The following is a 21,896-nucleotide window of genomic DNA, read 5'->3' as shown; positions in this document are numbered from 1 at the left end:
CCATGGTGAATGACGTGGGCTCACCTGAGGTGCTACATCTAAGTACTAGCCAGTGTTCACCAGAGCTTCTGATGGTGGAGATAGATTTTGCTGCGTGTTAGTACCAGGTCGCGGTCTTCAGGATCGCCCCACCAGGAGGTGAGCAAGCCGGGGTCCAGTAGCAGATAAGCAGGTAGGGATCAAACAGAAGTGTAGTCAGTAAACAAGCCAAATGATCAGTAAATAGTAGCTCCAGGTTGGGATCAGGCAGAAGCGTAGTTGAGGAACAAGCCAAGGGTCAATAACGAGTGGTAGCAAAAAATGGACGGCAGCAGGGAAGACAGGAGTGAGATACTGGCGGTAGAGAGCACAATAATCTGGCAAACAGGAAGTGCAGAGACATGGCTTAAATCAGGAAGTGAATGGGAGGCGCACAGAGTTCAGGGTTCATGACAAACAAGGTTCAAGACAGGATCATTCAAGTAATAGTCCTGGGAACTGTCCAGCATTCCAGGTAGCTCAGCAAAAAGAGATAATGTGTGACACAGCAGAGGTTCTGGGTTCAAATCCAGGCCCTGACAAGTTGCTTTCATACATACAGTATTACAAGCTGCTGTTATATTGTATATCTTCTAGAGACTTATCCAACATTAGTCCCTGTAAGATGTCTTTCATCATAGGCTTGGAGGATTTTTAGGGAGGGAATTACACAGGGGTTTTAGGTGGGATATTAAGTCAGAGGGAGGGTTAGATTTATGATGGAGAGGGATTGGTGGAGAGAAGCTTCTTGGGGGGAGTTGTACTTGAATTTTTTTGTTATAGATTATCATACATTTTTCAATTAATAAACATTTTTGTATTAGCCTATGCTGGTATCAGATCTCTATCTTTGTTTTGGTTTACAGTTGTGTTTTGGAGACACCTCCCAAATAAATTTTTGGGTTTTTGGCATGCAATTACTAATTAGTTATTCCCTGGCATGTATATAATTATGGCTTTCCAGCATGTCTCCCCTGTCAGACAGACTGGTGTATACACTGATCAAAAGTCAGCCAGTTCCTGCCTGCCTATTTTTGGACAGTGTGTAACCAGCTTTACTCAACAGACCTCAAGATAACATTTCAAAAATCTTGATAAACAAGTATAGTATGCTAAATAAATACCAATTTGTTTGGTGCCAACATGAATCCTGCAATTCGGGCAATAAATTATTTTTGCTGTTAAAGAACATTACCCCCTATTAAAAAAATATGTGCTGCAGCATTTAATTATAAGCCATCTGCACTTAATTTTTTTCCTGCAAAGTCACAAAAATACCTGTCGATCCTAGCAGTAAAATTCACCTAATGCAGCTTCATGTGAGTGTGGCAAGAATGCTGCACAGCTCCTGGATTCAGAGCCACTCTCATATATGTGCCTGCTTGTACCACAGTGGGATAAATATTATTTATTATTATTGACCTATTATTGGTGGAATTTTTCTTCAAGTAGAACTATAGGCAAAACTATTTTTTTCATTTTGGATAGAGGGTTATAACTGTCAGGTATTTTTTTTCCACCATCTGGCTCCCATTGTGGAGATTTACCTTCACCTCCTATCCAATAGCCAAACAGGAAGGGAGAGGAAATCCCTGCAATATAAGGGAATTCCTTGGGGACCCCAGGTCACTCGAACCAGTGTCTGTATTGGAAGATTTTGCCTGTATTACTTTTCTAGGGACAACCCAAAATCTGGGATTTTCTTTTACTTTCACTGATAATGATAAACAGAACAAACAGAGAGAGTGAATCTCCCTAATGAGGACACAGACACCAATAATAACACAATAGGAGTTTTAATCCATCTCCATTCTGTCCAAAACAAAAAAAACAGTTTGCATTTAGTTATACTTTCACTTTGGGCGGAATTGCACTTGCTTTCTGCTGTATCTGGGAAGGAATGTAAGGATAATCTCATTGGAAGGACTGCAGTCAATAAAAACCTGCAGATTCAAAAACTTCACTACTTTCGGGAGGAAAAAAAATTAAGGCAAATGACCAATTCCTGAGCACACCCTAAATGCCTGGAAATACCAATCAGCTTAGTAACTCAATATGATTACCTGACAGTAGGTCACATGTCACATGTCACAAAGTAAGCCAGTAAGTGCAGAAAAAGTTCATTTTTAAAATCGCTGTATGGGGGCATCAAGCTTAAGGATTTTTGTAAAATACATTGAATGAAACCTATTAGAAAAGCTTTATCCTAGAATTGCCAGGAAATGGAAAATTGGAACATAGAACAACAGAGTATACAGCACCTTATAAGCATATTGTTCACTCACCAGGGTGGGTATATGTGAATGATGTCATTCAGCTTTGGTTTAAGTTGTTCTGCTGTTTGTCGTGAAAACAGAACTTTCAGCTTTGTTGCATCTTTATGATGATTTATGGCAGGGTTGTCTATGTTCTGTTGGTCTGTTAAAGTTTGACAAGCTGCAATCCATACTGCACACTCCTCATGGATGTCAATCAACTTTAGAAGAAGTGTGCCTGATTTATCTCCTTCAAAAAAAAAAAAAAATAGACCATCATCCAAGTAACATTATGATAAAAAAAAATCTACACCTTGGAGCCCAAAAGAGTTCTAACAGTAACCAGGGCATAGGACCATTTATTGCATGTAGCTTGTCATGAAACAAACCTTTCTATAAATGCAAGTATGCCTGTCTGTCAAGCTGATCCTCTTCTTTTAGACCTAAGAACTACATGCTCATTACAGTTCAGTTTGGACAGGTTAGAACCTCTTGTCTCTGGACAGATTTTCCCAAATTTCCTGTAAAGACAGAAATTGTTTGGAATCTCCCCATTAGAGACATAGAGGCAAACATGTTATGGAGAGTGAGGTATGATCAGGACTCCTGAAGCTCCTGACCATACGGTCTAGTGAATTGGGGATGATCTAATTCTCGATTGGTAATTTATGAAGATATTGTCATTTACTTTAATACACATAAATACACAAAATTCTGTTTTACTAATTGGTTTGGTGTCTACTCCCTGATATGGTATTATAGTTGTGTGCAGAGTATCTATCTTTGTGCTTTCAGCATTGCAATTTCTATCTGCTTAATCTGATGTGTTATAGGTTCTGAGGTTGTCTACAGAGTCGAGGTAAAGAACAGAGAACACACAAGTGGCTCCTCCGGGGGTAGTGCCACAAAAGAATACACAGCATTCTGTGAATGGATAAGGGGTACACCACACTATTCCTACCCTTTATGAGAGCTGTTGTGAGCGCAAAGTACAACTCTGACTGTAGTATATGACATATACAAATGTCTGAATTTTAGAGTAAAGCTCATACACCTGACCAGAGGCAACTTTTTGAAAATTAAGAATTTATTAAAGATGTCTGTGACTGAGATTCCACTTTAAAGGAGATCTACAATTAAAGTGGTTGTAAAGGCAAAAGGTTTTTAACCTTAATGCATTCTCTGTATTAAAGCAGAACTTCACCCCCCCCCCCTTTACATTTGCCACTTTAATGAGGGGGTACCCAATTTTGAATGGTACCCGCTCCCCCCACTTCCCATCAGATTGCCACGGCCCCAAGCAGAAAGTTCGGCCCCCCTCCTTACCTCAAAGCCTTCTGGGACACACCACAGGTCCCAGAAGACTGTGGGACCAATCACAAAGCACAGCACGGCTCGCATATGCATAGTTGGAAGCCAGCTGTGAAGCTGCAAGGCTTCACTGCCGGTTTTCCTTAGTGAAAATGCTGGTTGAAGAAGAATCGGCTTGGGTGAGGACAGCATTGGATCAAGGGGCAGGTAAGTGTCCCTATATTAAAAGTTAACAGCTACATTTGTAGCTGCTGACTTTTACATTTTTTGGGGAAGACTAGAGCTCCTCTTGAAGGTAAAAAAAACTTTTTTAATGTCAAAATATTTACCTGAGCCCAATCTTGATCCAGCACTGTGCATGTCTGCAGCAGTGCTGCTGCTCTCCTTTCCCCTCTCTCACAGGAGGTTCTGCAGCAGTAAGAGCCATTGGCTTCTGCTGCTGTCAATCAACTGCTGTGAGCAGAGAGCAGGCTGAGCCACACGGTGTGTGCCAATAGAGCAGCTTGCTATGGAGACACCCAGAGAAGAGGAGAAGCCAAGACCGCCAGCGGGGGGAACCTAGAAGAGGAGATCGGGCTGCTGTGTGTAAAACCACTGAACAGAGCAGGTAAATATGACATGTTTGTTATTTTAGAAAAAAAGTTAAACCTTTATAATTACTTTAAATATTTTTTTAGCTCCTCAGTTCAAATCCTCCCATTCCTTTCTAAGCAGCATGGTCGGACAGCCCCCCCCCCCCATTTGACAAGGCTGCTAAGAAAGACGAATTTGTGACCGAATCATCAGGTCTCTGGCAACATGTGGCCGCTCCAGAGACCAGTGCCGTCTTTCACAAAAACAGATCATGCAGCTGGCAGCACTGTGTGCCCATCAATGCTGCTTAACTGATGAATGACACAGTGTCGCAGTTTTATGAATGAGCGATCAGTGGTTTCCAGCTGTGTTATACATGGCATAGGCCTGACATAGCTGATTGCTTATTCATATATAATAAAAGCTCACACGGCACGATCATCCATTGTTTGGGCTGTAGATGTGTCTAAGCAGCCCTGATTTACACAGAGATGCAGCTCTGAGTAAGCTGTCACTGTTATGAAGGAATGAGCAGCTGTTTTTTTGGTCATTCAGAATAGTGTAAGATCGTTCAGAGTTGCGGCTCTGTGTAATGTATCCGCAGCTGCTTGTACACACACAAGACAGATACTTTACATCTTTGGAGTCAAAGTTCTAAATGATTTTTTACTATTACTGTATGAACGAAAAAGCAACACTGATCATTCGTAATAGTGATAGATCACTCAGCCTGGGGGGGGAGATGGGGCTCAGTGCTGGCCGTTCCTCTACCCATAATATGGGCTTCAAAAAGGGGTGGGGCTACAACCAGCATATAGAGGTGTTTTTAGGGGACAATGGGGCCACTTATCAGAACAAAACAGTCAAATAAAAAAAAAATATATTGATAGTTCTTCTTTAGCGTTTAAAATTATAGACAGCAGGCCAAATCTACTTTTTCTAAAATTATAGGGAGTGCTGTTGTTTTTTTTTTGTGATAAATATTCCTCAAAATTAAAAAGTTCCAGAAATATAGGGGGAATAAGTTCTAATCTTGTAAATGAGCGCTGCCAAGTTAGGTAGAGTACTTGTGAAAATTGAACATATCAGAGAAAAGGGACCTCTAAATAATCTTTACCTCAATAACTCTCCATGGCAGTTTATACATTCACATATAATTCTTACCCAAAGGTATTCTGCAATCAGATCCAGATTGATGCCTCCAAAATGTAATAGCAGATCTTTCTCTGTTCTGCAGCCGATTGAGCCTTTCAGCTAGGCCTCCCCTACAGAGTTAGCCAAGAGTTAGCATTTAATTTTGCCAAAGGACAAAATACTAAATACAGGACACAGATGGGACCATTTACTTTATGCTCTCCTCAAAGAAACATCACAAAAATTAATTCTCCTGAATTGTTCAGACACTAAAGCTCAGTTAAGAACATTTTTAGACCTAATAAAATGTTCAATTTGTTTCATGTATGTAAATGCCAACTGGATCTATCCCCAGTATAAACTTTAGGAGATTCTATTTGCCATTTTATTTTTGTGAACACTAAATCAACAATTATAATGAGTGTGACATTTATGAACATCTTTATAAATAACAATATTTGTATGCATATACAGTTGTGCTCATAAGTTTACATACCCTGGCAGAATTTATGATTTCTTGGCCATTTTACAGAGAATATGAATGGAAATACAAAAAAAATTCTTTCACTCATGGTTAGTGTTTGGCTGAAGCCATTTATTATCATCAATCAACTGTGTTTACTCTTTTTTAATCATAATATCAAAAATAAACTACCCAAATGACCCGGATCAAATGTTTACATACCCCAGTCCTTAATAACGTGTAATGCCCCCTTTAGCATCAATGACAGCTTGAAGTCTTTTGTGGCATTTGTGGATGAGGCTCTTTATCTTCTCAGATGGTAAAGCTGCCCATTCCTCTTGGCAAAAGCCCCCAGTTCCTGTAAATTCTTGGGCTGTCTTGCATGAACTGCACGTTTGAGATCTCCCCAGAGTGGCTCAATGATATTGAGATCAGGAGACTGAGATGGCCACTCCAGAACCTTCACTTTATTCTGCTGTAGCCAATGACAGGTTGATTTGCCTTGGATCATTGTCATGTTGTAATGTCCAAGTGCGTCCCATGCGCAGCTTCCTGACTGATGAATGCAAATCCTCCTCCAGTACTTTTTGATAACATACCGCATTCATCTTGCCATCAATTTTGACCAGATTTCCTGTGCCTTTGTAGCTCACACATCCCCAAAACATCAGCGATCTACCTCCATGTTTCACACTAGGAATGATGTACCTTTCATCATAGGCCTTGTTGACTCTTCTCCAAAAGTAGCAGTTATGGTTGTGGCCAAAAAGCTAAATTTTGGTCTCATCACTCCAAATGACTTTGTGAAGGTTTGAGGCTTGTCTCTGTGCTGTTTGGCATATTGTGGGTGGGATACTTTGTGGCATTTGCGTAGTACAGGCTTTCTTCTGGCGACTCGACCATACAGCCCATCTTTGTGTCTCCTTATTGTGCATCTTGAAACAGCCACACCACATGTTTTCAGAGAGTCCTATATTTTACCTGAAGTTATTTGTGGGTTTTTCTTTGCATGCTGAACAATTTTACTGGCAGTTGTGGCTAAAATTTTAGTTGGTCTACTTGACGATGGTTTGGTTTCAACAGAACCCCTCATTTTCCACTTCTTGATTAGAGTTTGAACACTGCTGCTTGGCATTCTCAGTTCCTTGGATATCTTTTTATATCCCTTTTTTCTCCTACAGTTCAACTACCTTTTCCGACAGATCCTTTGACAATTCTTTTGCTTTCCCCATGACTCAGAATCCAGAAACGTCAGTACAGCACTGGATGAAAGATGCAAGGGTCTGTCAGGAGTCCAGAAACTCATTGACCTTATACACACACACACACACACACACTAATTACAAGCATTCAAACCCCGTTGTGTCAACTTGTATGCATGTTATCAGGCCAAAATCACTAGAGTATGTAAACTTTTGATCAGGGTCATTTGAGTAGTTTCTGTTGTCATTATGATTTAAAAAGAGTAAACACAGTTGACTGATAATAAATGGCTTCAGCCAAACACTAACCATGAGTGAAAGAAATGTTTTTGTGTTATCATTCGTATTCTCTAAAAAAAAGGCCAAGAAATCATCAATTCTGCCAGGGTATGTAAACTTATGAGCACAACTGTATGCTGAGCACATACTGTAATTACCTGGTTGGTACATTAAAGGTGGTGTTCACGCAAAATTGGTAGAAGCTGGAGAGATCATTAACTTCTGTGGTTCATTCTGCCAACTCCTATCACTAGAACATGTATGAGCAGAAGGAAACATAGCACACAGCATGATAGTAGTGGATTTTGAAGTCAAGAGCTACTTTAATGATAAGTGTACATCATCTCTTTTTACAGAGTGGCTTTAGTATAATTTAATCTATGGAGACAGGATCAACTGCTAAAAGTGGACCGTTCGTTATTATATTAAAATATACAGCAAGATAATAAGAGGCAGGATATGTTATTAATAAAAAGCTGTTTCTGTGTTCTAGTCCATTGACTTTGCCTAGCCTGATAAATGTCCTCAGTCTGTTGCAGGCAGGAGAAGCAGATCCCTTTCCCTTAAGCCTAGTACACATGATCAGAAAATCGTACGCAAAATACCGCTTTCGTAGCGATCGTACAATAATCTGATCATTAGTACACAGCTTTTGAGAGCGATCACGGCAGTTCATGAAAAATTATCCAAAAGGACAAACACGAAAATTGCTGACTAACATACCAGCAAGTAAGAGGAAACTTGTTGCAATAGCAAGCAATATCGACCCTCCCACCTAGATGTAAGATGTAAGTTTTAGCGAGCAGGGCCCTCTGATTTCTCCTGTATTGAACTGTATTGTAACTGTACTGTCTGCCCTCATATGGTTAAAGTGGTTGTAAACCCTTACACACCACTTTTCCCTACAGCTAAGCCTATAATAAGGCTTACCTATAGGTACTGGCAGTATCTCTTAAACTTGCATGATTTAGGAGATATTTACCATATGCGCTTGAGCTAACATCATCGGCGCATGCGCACTGAAGAAAGGGCACGATTGTGCAGTTTCTAAAGGGCCGTGCCATCGCGCAAATCCGGCCAGTCACAGAGCCGGAGTCCACGGCCCCAGAAGGAAGAGGGGGTGAAGATCGATGCGGGGACCTCAGGGACATCTTGGGCTTCGTTTGCAGGTAAGTGCAACATAATGGGCTACTATGCAATGCATAGTAGCCCATTATGCTTTTACTTTGCAGGGGAAAAAAGGAGGCAGTAAAACCCATCAGGGTTTACTTCCTCTTTAAGGGCAAACTGTTGGCACTATATAAATCCTGTACAATAATATTACTGTAAAGCCAACAAGCAAATAACGACACATGCAAAAGACTAATACCAAAATAGTTTAGGCACTAAAAGCACACCAGGATTCTCTTCATGGGAAATTGTCAAACTGCCATGTAGGAGGTAAGCCCCAGATGTGGTGCCAAGAAAGTCACGCACAAGAATCTCACTAGAAAGTGCTTGGAGGACCGCTTTACACATATAAGGGTGACACTGTTGTACACATGCGAATATCAGGAGAGTTTTTGTGTGGTAAAAATCAAACAGTACAGTAAACAGTAAAGTAAAATAGTTCAGATAAAAACCATATAGAGAGATAAGCACTAACGCCACAATCAGTATGAAGTATCTAATAATGTGCAACAAATCACTGACTAGGAAACATCTCGAATGGTAAATGCTTACTCAGCCTCTAAAGGAGCCCCATGAGCTCGGCTAGTGAAGCGGAAACAGACAACTGTGTCAGGTACAGTGGATGGTGGTATCCCAATGGTGCAGAGACTTAGATGGAGGGAATCGCTAACTCACTGATGGTATCCCGATGTTGTGGAGACCTGGGTCAGAAGGATCAGTGCCCCGCTAGTGGTAAAGCCAAGACAATGCGCTTACTTGGGCTCTCCTGTGACCCAGAATCGGCCCTTCAGCGGGCTAAAGCCATGATTCTCTGCTCAGAGCTGACCGATTAGCAGTCATGTAATAGCTCAGTTCTCAGGCCTAGAGTCGGCAGGGGACAGCTGCAGCATGAAGGCAAGTATGTTTTTTTTTCAACAACCCCAAACTTCTCCTTTAATGTTTATGTTCCAACATCACATTGGCCCAAACTCCTTGTCCACCCTGCGCCACCATTTTAAAAATCCACATCATTGGTGGCCAGTTTCTTCTTCCTAGCTCTAGGCTATGTCACCAGTGCCCCAAAACTGGTGGAAGTGAAGACTGAAAAAAGTTTGCATAAATGATGGCATTTTACAGTACAAGCATAATGTGTTTCCTGCTGGAATTCAGAGCTGCATACAAATGTGCTTTTAATGAAAAGGTCCAAATTAAAGGTCTGCTATAGTAAACTATTGCAACTGCATGTGGTTAATAGTTGTAATAATAGTATTCAGTATATGAATTCATTATTTAAATTCCATGCAATTTTTTTCTGTATTTACAATAGATCCAGCTGCCAGGCAAAAAAAGAGACAGTTATAGAGGTTACAAACAAATAACATTGCCGGGGGTGCTTAGAATGGCTGCCTTTTATTAAAGTACTTAAAACCTTTTTTCCTTTAGTATGTTAAAGGAACTGGAAAATTAACAGCTCTACTGACAGGATCAACAGAAAATAAACCTATTTACAGGTGAGGAATCAGAAAAACAAACCTGTATTGCCCATGGTTTTACTTTAAAAGAAAATTCTAGGTTCATTATACTAATATATTTAACTGTTACATGAATAATTTTTCAATCTAACGTGCCCATTCCATTCGATTGCCAGCAAGGGAAGATCTCCTAAAAGTGACAAAACATTAAAAGCAACAGTAGTTTGTATTTGGGAATTTGGGCCGCTCTAGAACATCCGGAGTGGCAGATGTCCTAGAGCTGCATATAGCCACACATAGACATGAATGGCTGAAGGTGGCTGTAAACAGCAATTTGCGTAAAGTAGCACACACGCAAAAATAGAATGCACTGAACACACCTAAGGTGCATTATATCTGTGCATGTGCGCTACTTTACTCAAATAGAAATATGAAGTGTCTTTATGCTGCACGGACAAATGCGCCCGTGTATATGTGGCCTAAATCTGTTTAATGTCATATTTTGTAACACATCATTATGTCCAACACTTTAAAAACTCATTTCACACAAAAAGGGAATATAATAAACATCCAATTGACAGAGGTATTTAATGGACAATGCAACAGCAAATTCCAGTGAGACAGCTTTCAGATAAATTTGCCACTTCAGTGTACAGATAATGTACCAGTATACAGTGTTACGATTCATCATGCATTTTGCATTAACTTTTCTATTTTTCTAATAAGTTGCAGGCAAAATAGCACAGATGAAATTAGCTATACATAGCAATAAATAAAAAAAAAAAGACCAGGAAGTTTATCCAAAGTAAAGAAGTTGCATCCAAAAAATCCATTTGAATACAAAAAATGAGAATGAGAGCTGCCAGAAGTATCATGCGTTTTAGGTGAAGACTTGATCACACCTCATTAATACAGAGTTCTGAAAAAAAGACAGAAAGACAAAAGGCAGAAATTGGACATAGTAGAAAGAGGATTATTAGTCATGAAAACGTCCAGAAAACCAGCAGGGTGTATTACCAGGCCTGACGAGCAAGCTCTAGTGGTGGTCTCTAAAACCCACCCAGAGCAGAAAATGGTTCTATTAACCACTTACCGACCACTGCACCCCGATTAACGTCGGCACAATGACAGCAGTGGGCAAATGGGTGTACCTGTATGTCCCCTTTAAGAGCCGGGGCTAGCAGGCACACGCGCGCCCACCGCATACAGCGTGACCCTGCCCTCGGTCTCCCGGCGATCGTGTCATGGAGCCTCAGAGCAGGGAAGTGCACTTCCCCCATTCTGGCTAGTGTCATGACAGAGATCACAGCTCTCTGTCATCGGGAGCAGTGATCGCTGTCATGTGACTTGAAGCCCACTCCCTAGGACACACTTAACCCTTTCATTGCTCCCTACTGGTTAACCCCTTTACTGCCAGTGTAATTTACACAGTAATCAATGTATTTTTATAGCACTGATCGCTGTATAAATGACAATGGTCCCAAAATAGTATCAAAATTGTCCGATGTGTCCGCCATAATATCGCAGTCCCAATAAAAATCGTAGATCGCCGCCATTACTAATATAAAAAAATTAAAAATAAAAATGCCATAAAACTAGCCCCTATTTTGTAGACACTATAACTTTTGCTCAAACCAATCAATATACGCTTATTGCGATTTTTTTTACCAAAAAGATGTAGAAGAATACATATCGGCCTAAACTAAGGGAAAAAAAGTTTTTTTTATATTTTTTTTTATATATTTTTGGGGGATATTTATTATAGCAAATAGTAAAAAATAACGCATTTTTTTCAAAATCGTCGCTCTTTTTTGGTTTATAGCGCAAAAAATAAAAACCACAGAAGTGATCAAATACCACCAAAAGAAAGCTCTATTTGGGGGAAAAAATTTTGTTTGGGTGCAACGTCGCACGACCGCGCAATTGTCAGTTAAAGCGACGCAGTGCCGAATAAAAAAAAAGTGCTCTGGTCAGGAATGGGTTAAAATCTTCCGGGGCTGAGGCGATTAAACATACAAGTCCCAAATAAACACACAGTATTGTTTAAATGCTCCCTTAAAAACTTGAATTTCACTGCAGCTTTTTCTTTTTTGTTTCCCACATTCGATTTTTTATTGGTTATCAGAAAACAAAATAACAAATAAAGACATTAATAAAAGTATAACAGAAAATGAAATCAACATAAGTCTCTGCAAGAAATAAGCATTACCAACAGGCTACCTAGTGATAATTAAGAATTAGCGTACAAGTCTTTTTAGTACTGTAGATGCTTTAGGATGTATGATCCATAAGTGCCAATGCTTCTTATAGTGAATTATGTTATAATTTTTAAGAGCTAATAGTAATTCACAGTACGCCTGGGTGTTAAGTCTTATGCCCCGTAGACACGATCGGATTTTACGACAACAAAACCGTGGATTTTTTTCCGAAGGCTGTTGGCTCAAACTTGTCTTGCATAAACATGGTCACACAAATGTTGTCGGAAATTCCGAACGTCAAGAACGCGATGACATACAACACAGGCTCCTTCTGCTAATCTTGTGTTTATCTCGCGTTAGTAGAAGTTTGGTGAGAGACGATTTGCGCTTTTCAGCCTCGTGCTTTTCAGTTCGTTTCTGCTGTTCACTTTGTGCTTGTGGGCCCATATCTGTTCTTCAGTGTGTGTTGTCAGTTCGTTACTGTCTTTTAATGCATTCTATTTAATAGTTTGCTTCTATTTTTCAGTGCATTCTTGTCCGCTCGTTTCTGATTTTCAGTGCGTTCTGTTAGTTCGTTCTGACCAGCCGATCGTTTTCAAGCCATGTTGCATGTACATACTTGTCGTAGAGTTTGTACTGTGCTTGGTGTTGGAGTTCTTGCTTTGACCCAAGTCCAGTCCATGAACAGGGCAAGGAGGAGTTCATGGACAAAGAATTGGTTGCTCGTGCGTGACCAATTCTCGCACATTCCTTTGTTGCGGGAGATCCAGGAGAATCCTGATGATTTCAGGAATTATCTCCGGATGACGGACCCCATTTTTCACCGTCTGTTGGCTTTGCTGTCCCCTTATATTACGAAGCAGTACACCTTGCATGCGGTAAGCCATCACTCCCGAGCAAAGGCTCGTCACCACCTTGAGGTACTTGGCGACAGGGAGAAGTCTCCAGGATATTACGTGTACGACTGGAATCTCCCCCCAGGCACTGGGAATCATTATTCCAGAGGCCTGTTCTGCCATCATACACGTCCTATAGAAGGACTATATTAAGTTAAGTTTTATCCTTTAACATCACAATCTATGTATTTAATGTTTGCTAATGTATTGTATTTATTTCATCATTCCCTAATTATCATGATTGTAATATGCTGTGAATGTCATCTTTGTCCTCATGCATGCTGGAAGCTTTTAATGCTCCTTTTTTTCCTTCATGCATATTTGCCTTCACTAACCTCCCCAGCATGCTATCCTGGGCCCATACACACCTAGCCTAGTCATTTAACAATGTATTTTGTCAGCTTCATTGTAGTGCTTACCCTAAACACTCCCTAAAATGTGTCCAAATGTTTTATTGTTGTCTTTAAATTCAGGCAGAGTGCAAGAGGCTTTTTTTTGGGGTCCAAAACTCATTTGGAACCCTCCTCCCTCCCCCCCCCCCCAACAGCTAAGTCAGCCGACATCAATCCTCTATCTGCTGACTTTGTCACACCCATACACACTATGACTACCTCTTTTGTGTTCATATTTATGGATGAATTCACCAAAGCATGTAGTGCAAGGGCCTGCCTGAATACTTTCAAATGGTACTGTTTAAAGTTTTGTTCTCCTATTATCTTGATAGGTAATTGCAGAATGTAAAAATGTGCTTTAATTTGCATAGCGTGTATTCATATTTTTGGATTATGACACTTCTTACCTGTCCAGTGGGCTGCCAATATTGTAAGTAAGGAGGGGCTGGCAAAAGTAACACACATTATTTATGCATTCAGCTCTCAACGAAGTGGAGACGGCTACCTGTCCAAAACATCCCCCCCCCCTAAAATTTTTACAATGGGCCATCAGAGGGGGTGAGGAATCTAATAAGTGGACCTTATACTTTTGACTTTAAAGCGGGGTTCCACTCAAATTTTTTACTTAATCTTACCCCCTTCAGTTAATTGCATAGATGTTCAAATGCCGCACAATTTTTTTTTTTATCGCTGTAATTACCTTTATATTGTACCACTTCCTGTGTCTCCTCCCATGGGAGTGGGCGTGTTTATTGCCTTTCCCCGGCGCCGCACTGTCTCCTGGGAGCTTAGTGTCAGGCTTCCCAAGATTCAGTGCGGGAACAATGATCATGCGTGTGAACAAGCTGTGAATGAACAGCGTTCACAGCATTCAGGAAATCAATGCTTGTGGGCTTCACATGCCCACAAGCAAGATGGAAACAGCCAGCATCACATTTTTAAAGTTATTCTTCAGTACGAAAACAGACAGAGGCGGAAATATTACACCCAAACTGTGAGTATTATTTTGGGATTAGCAAAGTGTCTCAATGACCTAAAAAAAAAAAAAAAAAAAGATTGGTCGCCGGACTCCCACTTTAACCACTTGAGCCCCGGACCATTATGCTGCCTAAGGACCAGAGGTCTTTTTCCAATTTGGCACTGCGTCGCTTTAACTGCTAATTGCGCGGTTATGCAATGCTGTACCCAAACAAAATTTGCATCCTTTTCTTCCCACAAATAGAGCTTTCTTTTGATGGTATTTGATCACCTCTGCAGTTTTTATTTTTTGCGCTATAAACGGAAAAAGACCGAAAATTTTGAAAAAAAATGATATTTTCTACTTTTTGTTATAAAAAAAATCCAATAAACTCAATTTTAGTCATACATTTAGGCCAAAATGTATTCGGCCACATGTCTTTGGTAAAAAAAATGTCAATAAGCGTATATTTATTGGTTTGCGCAAAAGTTATAGCGTCTACAAACTAGGGTACATTTTCTGGAATTTACACAGCTTTTAGTTTATGACTGCCTATGTCATTTCTTGAGGTGCTAAAATGGCAGGGCAGTACAAACCCCCCCCCAAATGACCCCATTTTGGAAAGTAGACACCCCAAGGAAATTGCTGATAGGCATGTTGAACCCATTGAATATTTATTTTTTTTGTCCCAAGTGATTGAATAATGACAAAAAAAAAATATTTACAAAAAGTTGTCACTAAATGATATATTGCTCACACAGGCCATGGGCCTATGTGGAATTGCACCCCAAAATATATTCAGCTACTTCTCCTGAGTACGGGGATACCACATGTGTGGGACTTTTTGGGAGCCTAGCCGCGTATGGGACCCCGAAAACCAATCACCGCCTTCAGGATTTCTAAGGGTGTAACTTTTTGATTTCACTCTTCACTGCCTATCACAGTTTCGGAGGCCATGGAATGCCCAGGTGGCACAACCCCCCCCCCAAATGACCCCATTTTGGAAAGTAGACACCCCAAGCTATTTGCTGAGAGGCATATTGAGTCCATGGAATATTTTATATTTTGACACAAGTTGCGGGAAAGTGACACTTTTTTTTTTTTTTTTTTGCACAAAGTTGTCACTAAATGATATATTGCTCACACAGGCCATGGGCCTATGTGGAATTGCACCCCAAAATACATTTAGCTGCTTCTCCTGAGTATAGGGATACCACATGTGTGGGACTTTTTGGGAGCCTAGCCGCGTACGGGGCCCCGAAAACCAATCACCGCCTTCAGCGTTTTTAAGGGCGTGAATTTTTGATTTTACTCTTCACTGCCTAACACCGTTTCGGAGGCCATGGAATGCCCAGGTGGCACAAAACCCCCCCAAATGACCCCATTTTGGAAAGTAGACACCCCAAGCTATTTGCTGAGAGGCATGGTGAGTATTTTGCAGCTCTCATTTGTTTTTGAAAATGAAGAAAGACAAGAAAAAACTTTTTTTTTTTTTCTTTTTTCAAATTTCAAAACTTTGTGACAAAAAGCGAGGTCTGCAAAATACTCACTATACCTCTCAGCAAATAGCTTGGGGTGTCTACTTTCCAAAATGGGGTCATTTGGGGGGGTTTTGTGCCACCTGGGCATTCCATGGCCTCCGAAACTGTGATAGGCAGTGAAGAGTGAAATCAAAAATTCACGCCCCTTAGAAAGCCTGAAGGCGGTGCTTGGTTTTCGGGGTCCCGTACACGGCTAGGCTCCCAAAAAGTCTCACACATGTGGTATCACCGTACTCAGGAGAAGCAGCAGAATGTATTTTGGGGTGTAATTTCACATATTCCCATGGCATGTTTGAGCAATATATCATTTAGTGACAACTTTGTGCAAAAAAAAAAAAAAAAATTTGTCTCTTTCCCGCAACTTGTGTCGCAATATAAAATATTCCATGGACTCGACATGCCTCTCAGCAAATAGCTTGGGGTGTCTACTTTCCAAAATGGGGTCATTTGGGGGGGTTTTGAACTGTCCTGGCATTTTATGCACAACATTTAGAAGCTTATGTCACACATCACCCACTCTTCTAACCACTTGAAGACAAAGCCCTTTCTGACACTTATTTTTTACATGAAAAAGTTTTTTTTTTTTTGCAAGAAAATTACTTTGAACCCCCAAACATTATATATTTTTTTAAAGCAAATGCCCTACAGATTAAAATGGTGGGTGTTTCATTTTTTTTTTTCACACAGTATTTGCGCAGCGATTTTTCAAACGCATTTTTTGGGGAAAAAACACACTTTTTTAAATTTTAATGCACTAAAACACACTATATTGCCCAAATGTTTGATGAAATAAAAAAGATGATCTTAGACCGAGTACATGGATACCAAACATGACATGCTTTACAATTGCGCACAAACGTGCAGTGGCAACAAAATAAATACATTTTTAAAAGCCTTTAAAAGCCTTTACAGGTTACCACTTTAGATTTGCAGAGGAGGTCTACTGCAAAAATTACTGCCCTCGATCTGACCTTCGCGGCGATACCTCACATGCATGGTGCAATTGCTGTTTACGTTTGACGACAGACCGCCGCTTGCGTTCGCCTTAGCGCAAGAGCAGGGGGCGACAGGGGTGCTTTTTTTTTTTTTTTTCTTTATTATTTTTTTGCTTTTTTATCTTATTTTTAAACTGTTCCTTTCATTTTTTTTTTTTTTAAATCATTTTTATTGTTATCTCGGGGAATGTAAATATCCCCTATGATAGCAATAGGTAGTGACAGGTACTCTTTTTTGAAAAAATTGGGGTCTATTAGACCCTAGATCTCTCCTCTGCCCTCAAAGCATCTGACCACACCAAGATCGGTGTGATAAAATGCTTCCCCAATTTCCCAATGGCGCTATTTACATCCGGCGAAATCGAAGTCATAAAATGCTCGTAGCTTCCGGTTTCTTAGGCCATAGAGATGTTTGGAGCCACTCTTGTCTCTGATCAGCTCTATGGTCAGCTGGCTGAATCACCGGCTGCATTCTCAGGTTCCCTGTTGAGACAGGAGAGCCAGAGAAAAACACGGAAGACGGTGGGGGGGGGGGGGGCATTCCCTCCCACGGCTTGTAAAGGCAGTCTAGAGGCTAATTAGCCGCTAGGATTGCTTTTACATGAAAGCCGACCGCTGGCTGAAAAGAATGATACCAAGATGATACCTAAACCTGCAGGCATCATTCTGGTATAACCACTCAAAGTTGTGAATGGCGTACCTGAAGACAAAAAAATGGTTAACAATAAAGCACAGTAAACAGTAAAGTATAAATAATTACATACCTGAAAAACAAACATGATAAAACATAATAACAATAACAATAACAATAAATCACTGCAGAATAGAATACAGTAAAAAAAGAGCAGAACAATAGAGAGAGAGAATAGAGAGAGAGAACAATAAAACGACAACTATTTTTTTTTATTTTATATATATTTTTTTTTTTTTTTACACTTTTTTTGTAACTAACTTTTATAACTGTAACCGGTTCCAGGTTCGGGTCTCTCAAAATGCGATGGCATCTTGGGAGACCCTGTGAAAGTGTGCCTAGTCTGTGCAATGCTGTACCCTACGCTAATACTCAACTAGTGTATGGTAGCGTTCAAAGGAGGGACAATAATAGCGGGTGTCACGCCTATATCCGCGTTTGCTGCAGACACAACATCTTTTTGGGGGGGTTCGTTGGGTAGGGGTACTCGGGAGCACATAAAAATGCCTCTCATGCAGCCGACTGCATTTCGTTGGGGATGTGAATGGGGGAAGTACGGGCGCTGCAGAAGTGGTGGGTTCCCAATTAGGATTGGCGAATGCAGAAGGAAGGGCACTAAGTGCACGACGGGCCTGTGTTTGTCTTTTTGGTGGCAGCGGGACACTACTTGTGCTTGTCACCTCACCAGCTTGAACTGCACTTATGGGACTCGCCACGTCACCAAGTGTTACTGCAGCGCTGGTTTGACTACGACCGGGGTATACTAGGCCGCTGGTGCTTGCCAGTTCAATAAAAAGCTTCCAAAAAAACTGTTAGCGATCGCAGGGATCAGGCCTGACTCTGCGAACGCTGCAGTTATGCGTTTAGTGTTTTGTAAGTGTCAGTGATCGATCGATGCTGCACTTGGGTGGGCTGGACTGGGCCGGGCGGAGGGGCAAAACGCAGGTGCTAGCAGGTATCTGGGCTGATCCCGCTAACACTGAGTTTTTGGGAACCCTAAACTGCTGGGGACGCTAGTATAGATCTGATCGGATCAGATATTGATCCGATCAGATACTATACCACTAAGGGAGGTGTACGGTGCGTGCGTGGGTGTTAGCGGTACTGGCGCTAACCTGACGCTGCCTGGTGCTTGCTTGCCAGTTCACCAAAATGCTACCAAAAAAACTGTTAGCGATCGCAGGGATCAGGCCTGACTCTGCGAACGCTGCAGTTATGCGTTTAGTGTTTTGTAAGTGACAGTGATCGATCGATACTGCACTTGGGTGGGCTGGGCGGAGGGGCAAAACGCAGGTGCTAGCGGGTATCTGGGCTGATCCCGCTAACACTGTGTTTTTGGGAACCCTAAACTGCTGGGGACGCTAGTATAGATCTGATCAGATCAGATATTGATCCGATCAGATACTATACCACTAAGGGAGGCGCATGCTGCGTGCGTGGGTGTTAGCGGTACTGGCGCTAATCTGACGCTGCCTGGGGCGACGCATATCACCGCCGGGCGATCAGGGGGCTAAACCTTTATTAGGTAATAAACGGCGGGTGCCCTGACACTATAAAAAATAAACGAACTAACCTGCGTCACCCGTAACGGTTATACGGTGATCAGTGGTGAAAGGGTTAACTAGGGGGCAATCAAGGGGTTAAAACATTTATTAGGTAGTATATGGGGGTCCCTGTCACTATAAAACGCTGACGGCGAACCTAAATATTTACCTCACTAACTAGCGTCACCAGCGACACTAATACAGCGATCAGAAAAATGATCGCTTAGCGACACTGGTGACAGGGGGTGATCAAGGGGTTAAAACTTTATTAGGGGGGGTTAGGGGGGTACCCTAGACCTAAAGGGGGGTAATACTCACTGTCCCAAACTGACACTATGCAGTAATCAGAAAAAAAAAAAAAACCTGCTGGTGTCAGTTTGTGACAGGGGGGGGGTGATTGGGGGGGGATCGGGGGGCGATCGGGGGGGGGATCGGGGTGTTTTGTATGCCTGGCATGTTCTACTGTGTGTGTGTGTGTTGTGCACTCACATTGATGTCTTCTCCCCTCGGCGCTGGAACGGAAACTACCGAGCCGAGGGGAGATGACATCATTTCCTTTGCTGCTGTTTAGCATACAGCAGCAAAGGAATGTTCCCATTGGCCGGCGGCGATCGCGAGGGGGGGGCCACGAACGGATGGCCTCCCCCTCATCTCGGATCGCCGGGGAACAGAACGGGACCGCTTCGGGCACCGGGGGGGGGGTCCGATCGGACCCCCCACCCGCTAGAGGCAAATCACGTACATGTACGTGATTTTGCCTGCCCGTGCCGCCTTGCCGACGTAAATCGGCGTTAGGCGGTCCTTAAGTGGTTAAATACTCATTTCAAAAAATGTTATACTTATGTTGGCAAATAATGTTTGTGTCTAATCTGCTTGCAACGTTATGTGCAAAAGTACTCATTTTTTTTTTCTTGTTTGACTCCACAGTTGATTTCAAACCCACAGGAATAGCAGATTGTGGCCTCCCAGTTTGCCCAGCAGTGGGACTTCCCCAACTGCGGTGGGGCAATAGATGGGAAGCACATCCGCATCGCCCACCCCCCAAATTGGGGTCATACTATTATAATTATAAGGGGTATAATAGTATTGTGTTGTTGGGGGTGGTGTCGCTGACTTACGAGTTCCTGTATGTGGACGTGGGGAAAAATGGCAGGATGTCGGATGGTGGAGTCATCTCCCAGATGGAGTTCTTCAGACGGCTCCAGAATGGCACCTCCTGAAGATGCTGTGGCAGGACTCCCGTTTGTGTTCGTCGCGGATGAAGCTTTTGCGCTGGGGGACCATCTTCTGCGGCCATTCCCAATGAGGACCCTCAACCCGGACCAGAGGGTGGAAAATGCCTTTGGAATAATGGCCAGCCGGTTCTGCTTATTTTTCACACCTATCAACATGGCGGAATATAAAATCAATCACATCATTCTTGCATGCTGCATATTACATAACTTTTTGCGAAAAAATGCATCAAACTATGTGGCCTCAGTTGGGACTGAGGCCAGCTTATTACTGGATCAAAGAACTCTGATGGCTCTTGAACCTGGCCGTCCTGGCTTGCCCCCCCCCCAAAGCACCCGCAAAGTTCGCCAAAAGTATCTAAAGTATTTTGCGGGTAGGGGGGCCATTGATATGCCAGAGAATATATAAACATGTTTATATATTAACATAACATTTTTTTTTTTTAGAAACTGAACTCATGTCATTTGATTTACTGCTTGTGTTTCTTATCTGTCTCCTAGGTTCTCCAATTTTTGTCCATTTTCTTCAACAGTGCAAACATAACTTATTTGATACATTAGGTGACAATTTCTTCTTCAGCTAACTATTATGTTGTGGGTCTGCTACAGACACAGCTTGATTTTGTTGTTAATGTATGTAATGCATTAATGATAAAAAATAATCATCCTTTTCAACGCCATGAATTAATTGCTTGTAGTCCCTGAAATGGCCTAATTGGGAAAATTTTTAGAGCGCTGTGGGGGTTATTTACTAAAGGCAAATCCACTTTGCACTACAAGTGCACTGAAACTGCACTGAAAGTGCACTTGTAGTGCAAATTTGATTTGCCTTTAGTAAATAACCCCCATTGTCACTGTAACTACACCAACTTACTCCAAAAACTGGTATTGAGCACTGAAATAAGAAGCCACACATTGTTGAGTATAAAACATTTTACTCCAAGCACATTCACATGTGCGTTATAAAAGGGTTTTTTTTAAAAACTAACATTGGTTTTGTAACATTTATGTTTGACAGTAGATCTAGCCTTTTTTTGGCTAAATAGGCATGTTTAAAACCATAACATACACAACTCAGGAACTTACAAAGTTCAACTTTGAAAAAGTGAAGGCAATATGAAACATTAGTATGTCAAAACTTTTGAAGATGCACACAAATTGGGAGTCAAAATGTGGATTTCCCTCCTGATCCCATGCCTAATGTCAACATGTGCTAGCTCCCATCATGGGGGATCAATGGACGTGTTTCGGGGGTGCAACCCCTTGCTCTCATCTACTTTAGTTGCGAGGAAGGGGTTGCACCCACAAAACGCGTACATTGATATCCCATGATGGCAGATAGCACATGTTGACACGCTGTGTGCATCTTCAAAATTTGGCTTTCAAATTACAAAATTATCAAAAATATAAAATAAAATGACCAACTTTACAATTTCTGTTGTTTTTAGATTCTGCCTAAAACATCAATGATGTTGGTCATTTTTTTTTGGACATCATTGATGTCTTCCTTGACCTTCTTTAAATCATTGCACACTATGATCTCAGCGATGAGGATCTGTGCACTTGCACTGTTGAAATGAGTTTCTTCTTACA

General features: G+C 41.5%; 1 protein-coding gene across 2 annotated transcripts in view; it reads right to left on the bottom strand.

Moving 5' to 3' along the window:
• SPIDR (scaffold protein involved in DNA repair) overlaps positions 1–21,896 on the bottom strand; it is a 1,065,859-nt gene that overhangs the window by 659,409 nt on the left and 384,554 nt on the right. For both annotated transcript variants that reach the window (XM_073631564.1, XM_073631565.1), the window contains 2 exons: positions 5,322–5,422; positions 2,304–2,523 (listed from right to left, as the gene is read on the bottom strand). In XM_073631564.1, the coding sequence (XP_073487665.1) occupies positions 2,304–2,523; positions 5,322–5,422 (321 nt within the window). The remainder of the gene's footprint in view (positions 1–2,303; positions 2,524–5,321; positions 5,423–21,896) is intronic.

This window comes from Aquarana catesbeiana, linkage group LG05, assembly GCF_042186555.1.
Source record: "Aquarana catesbeiana isolate 2022-GZ linkage group LG05, ASM4218655v1, whole genome shotgun sequence".
Taxonomy (NCBI): domain Eukaryota; kingdom Metazoa; phylum Chordata; class Amphibia; order Anura; family Ranidae; genus Aquarana; species Aquarana catesbeiana.
Note: the sequence above shows the minus strand (reverse complement) of the source record. Positions and strands in the feature narration are given on the sequence as shown.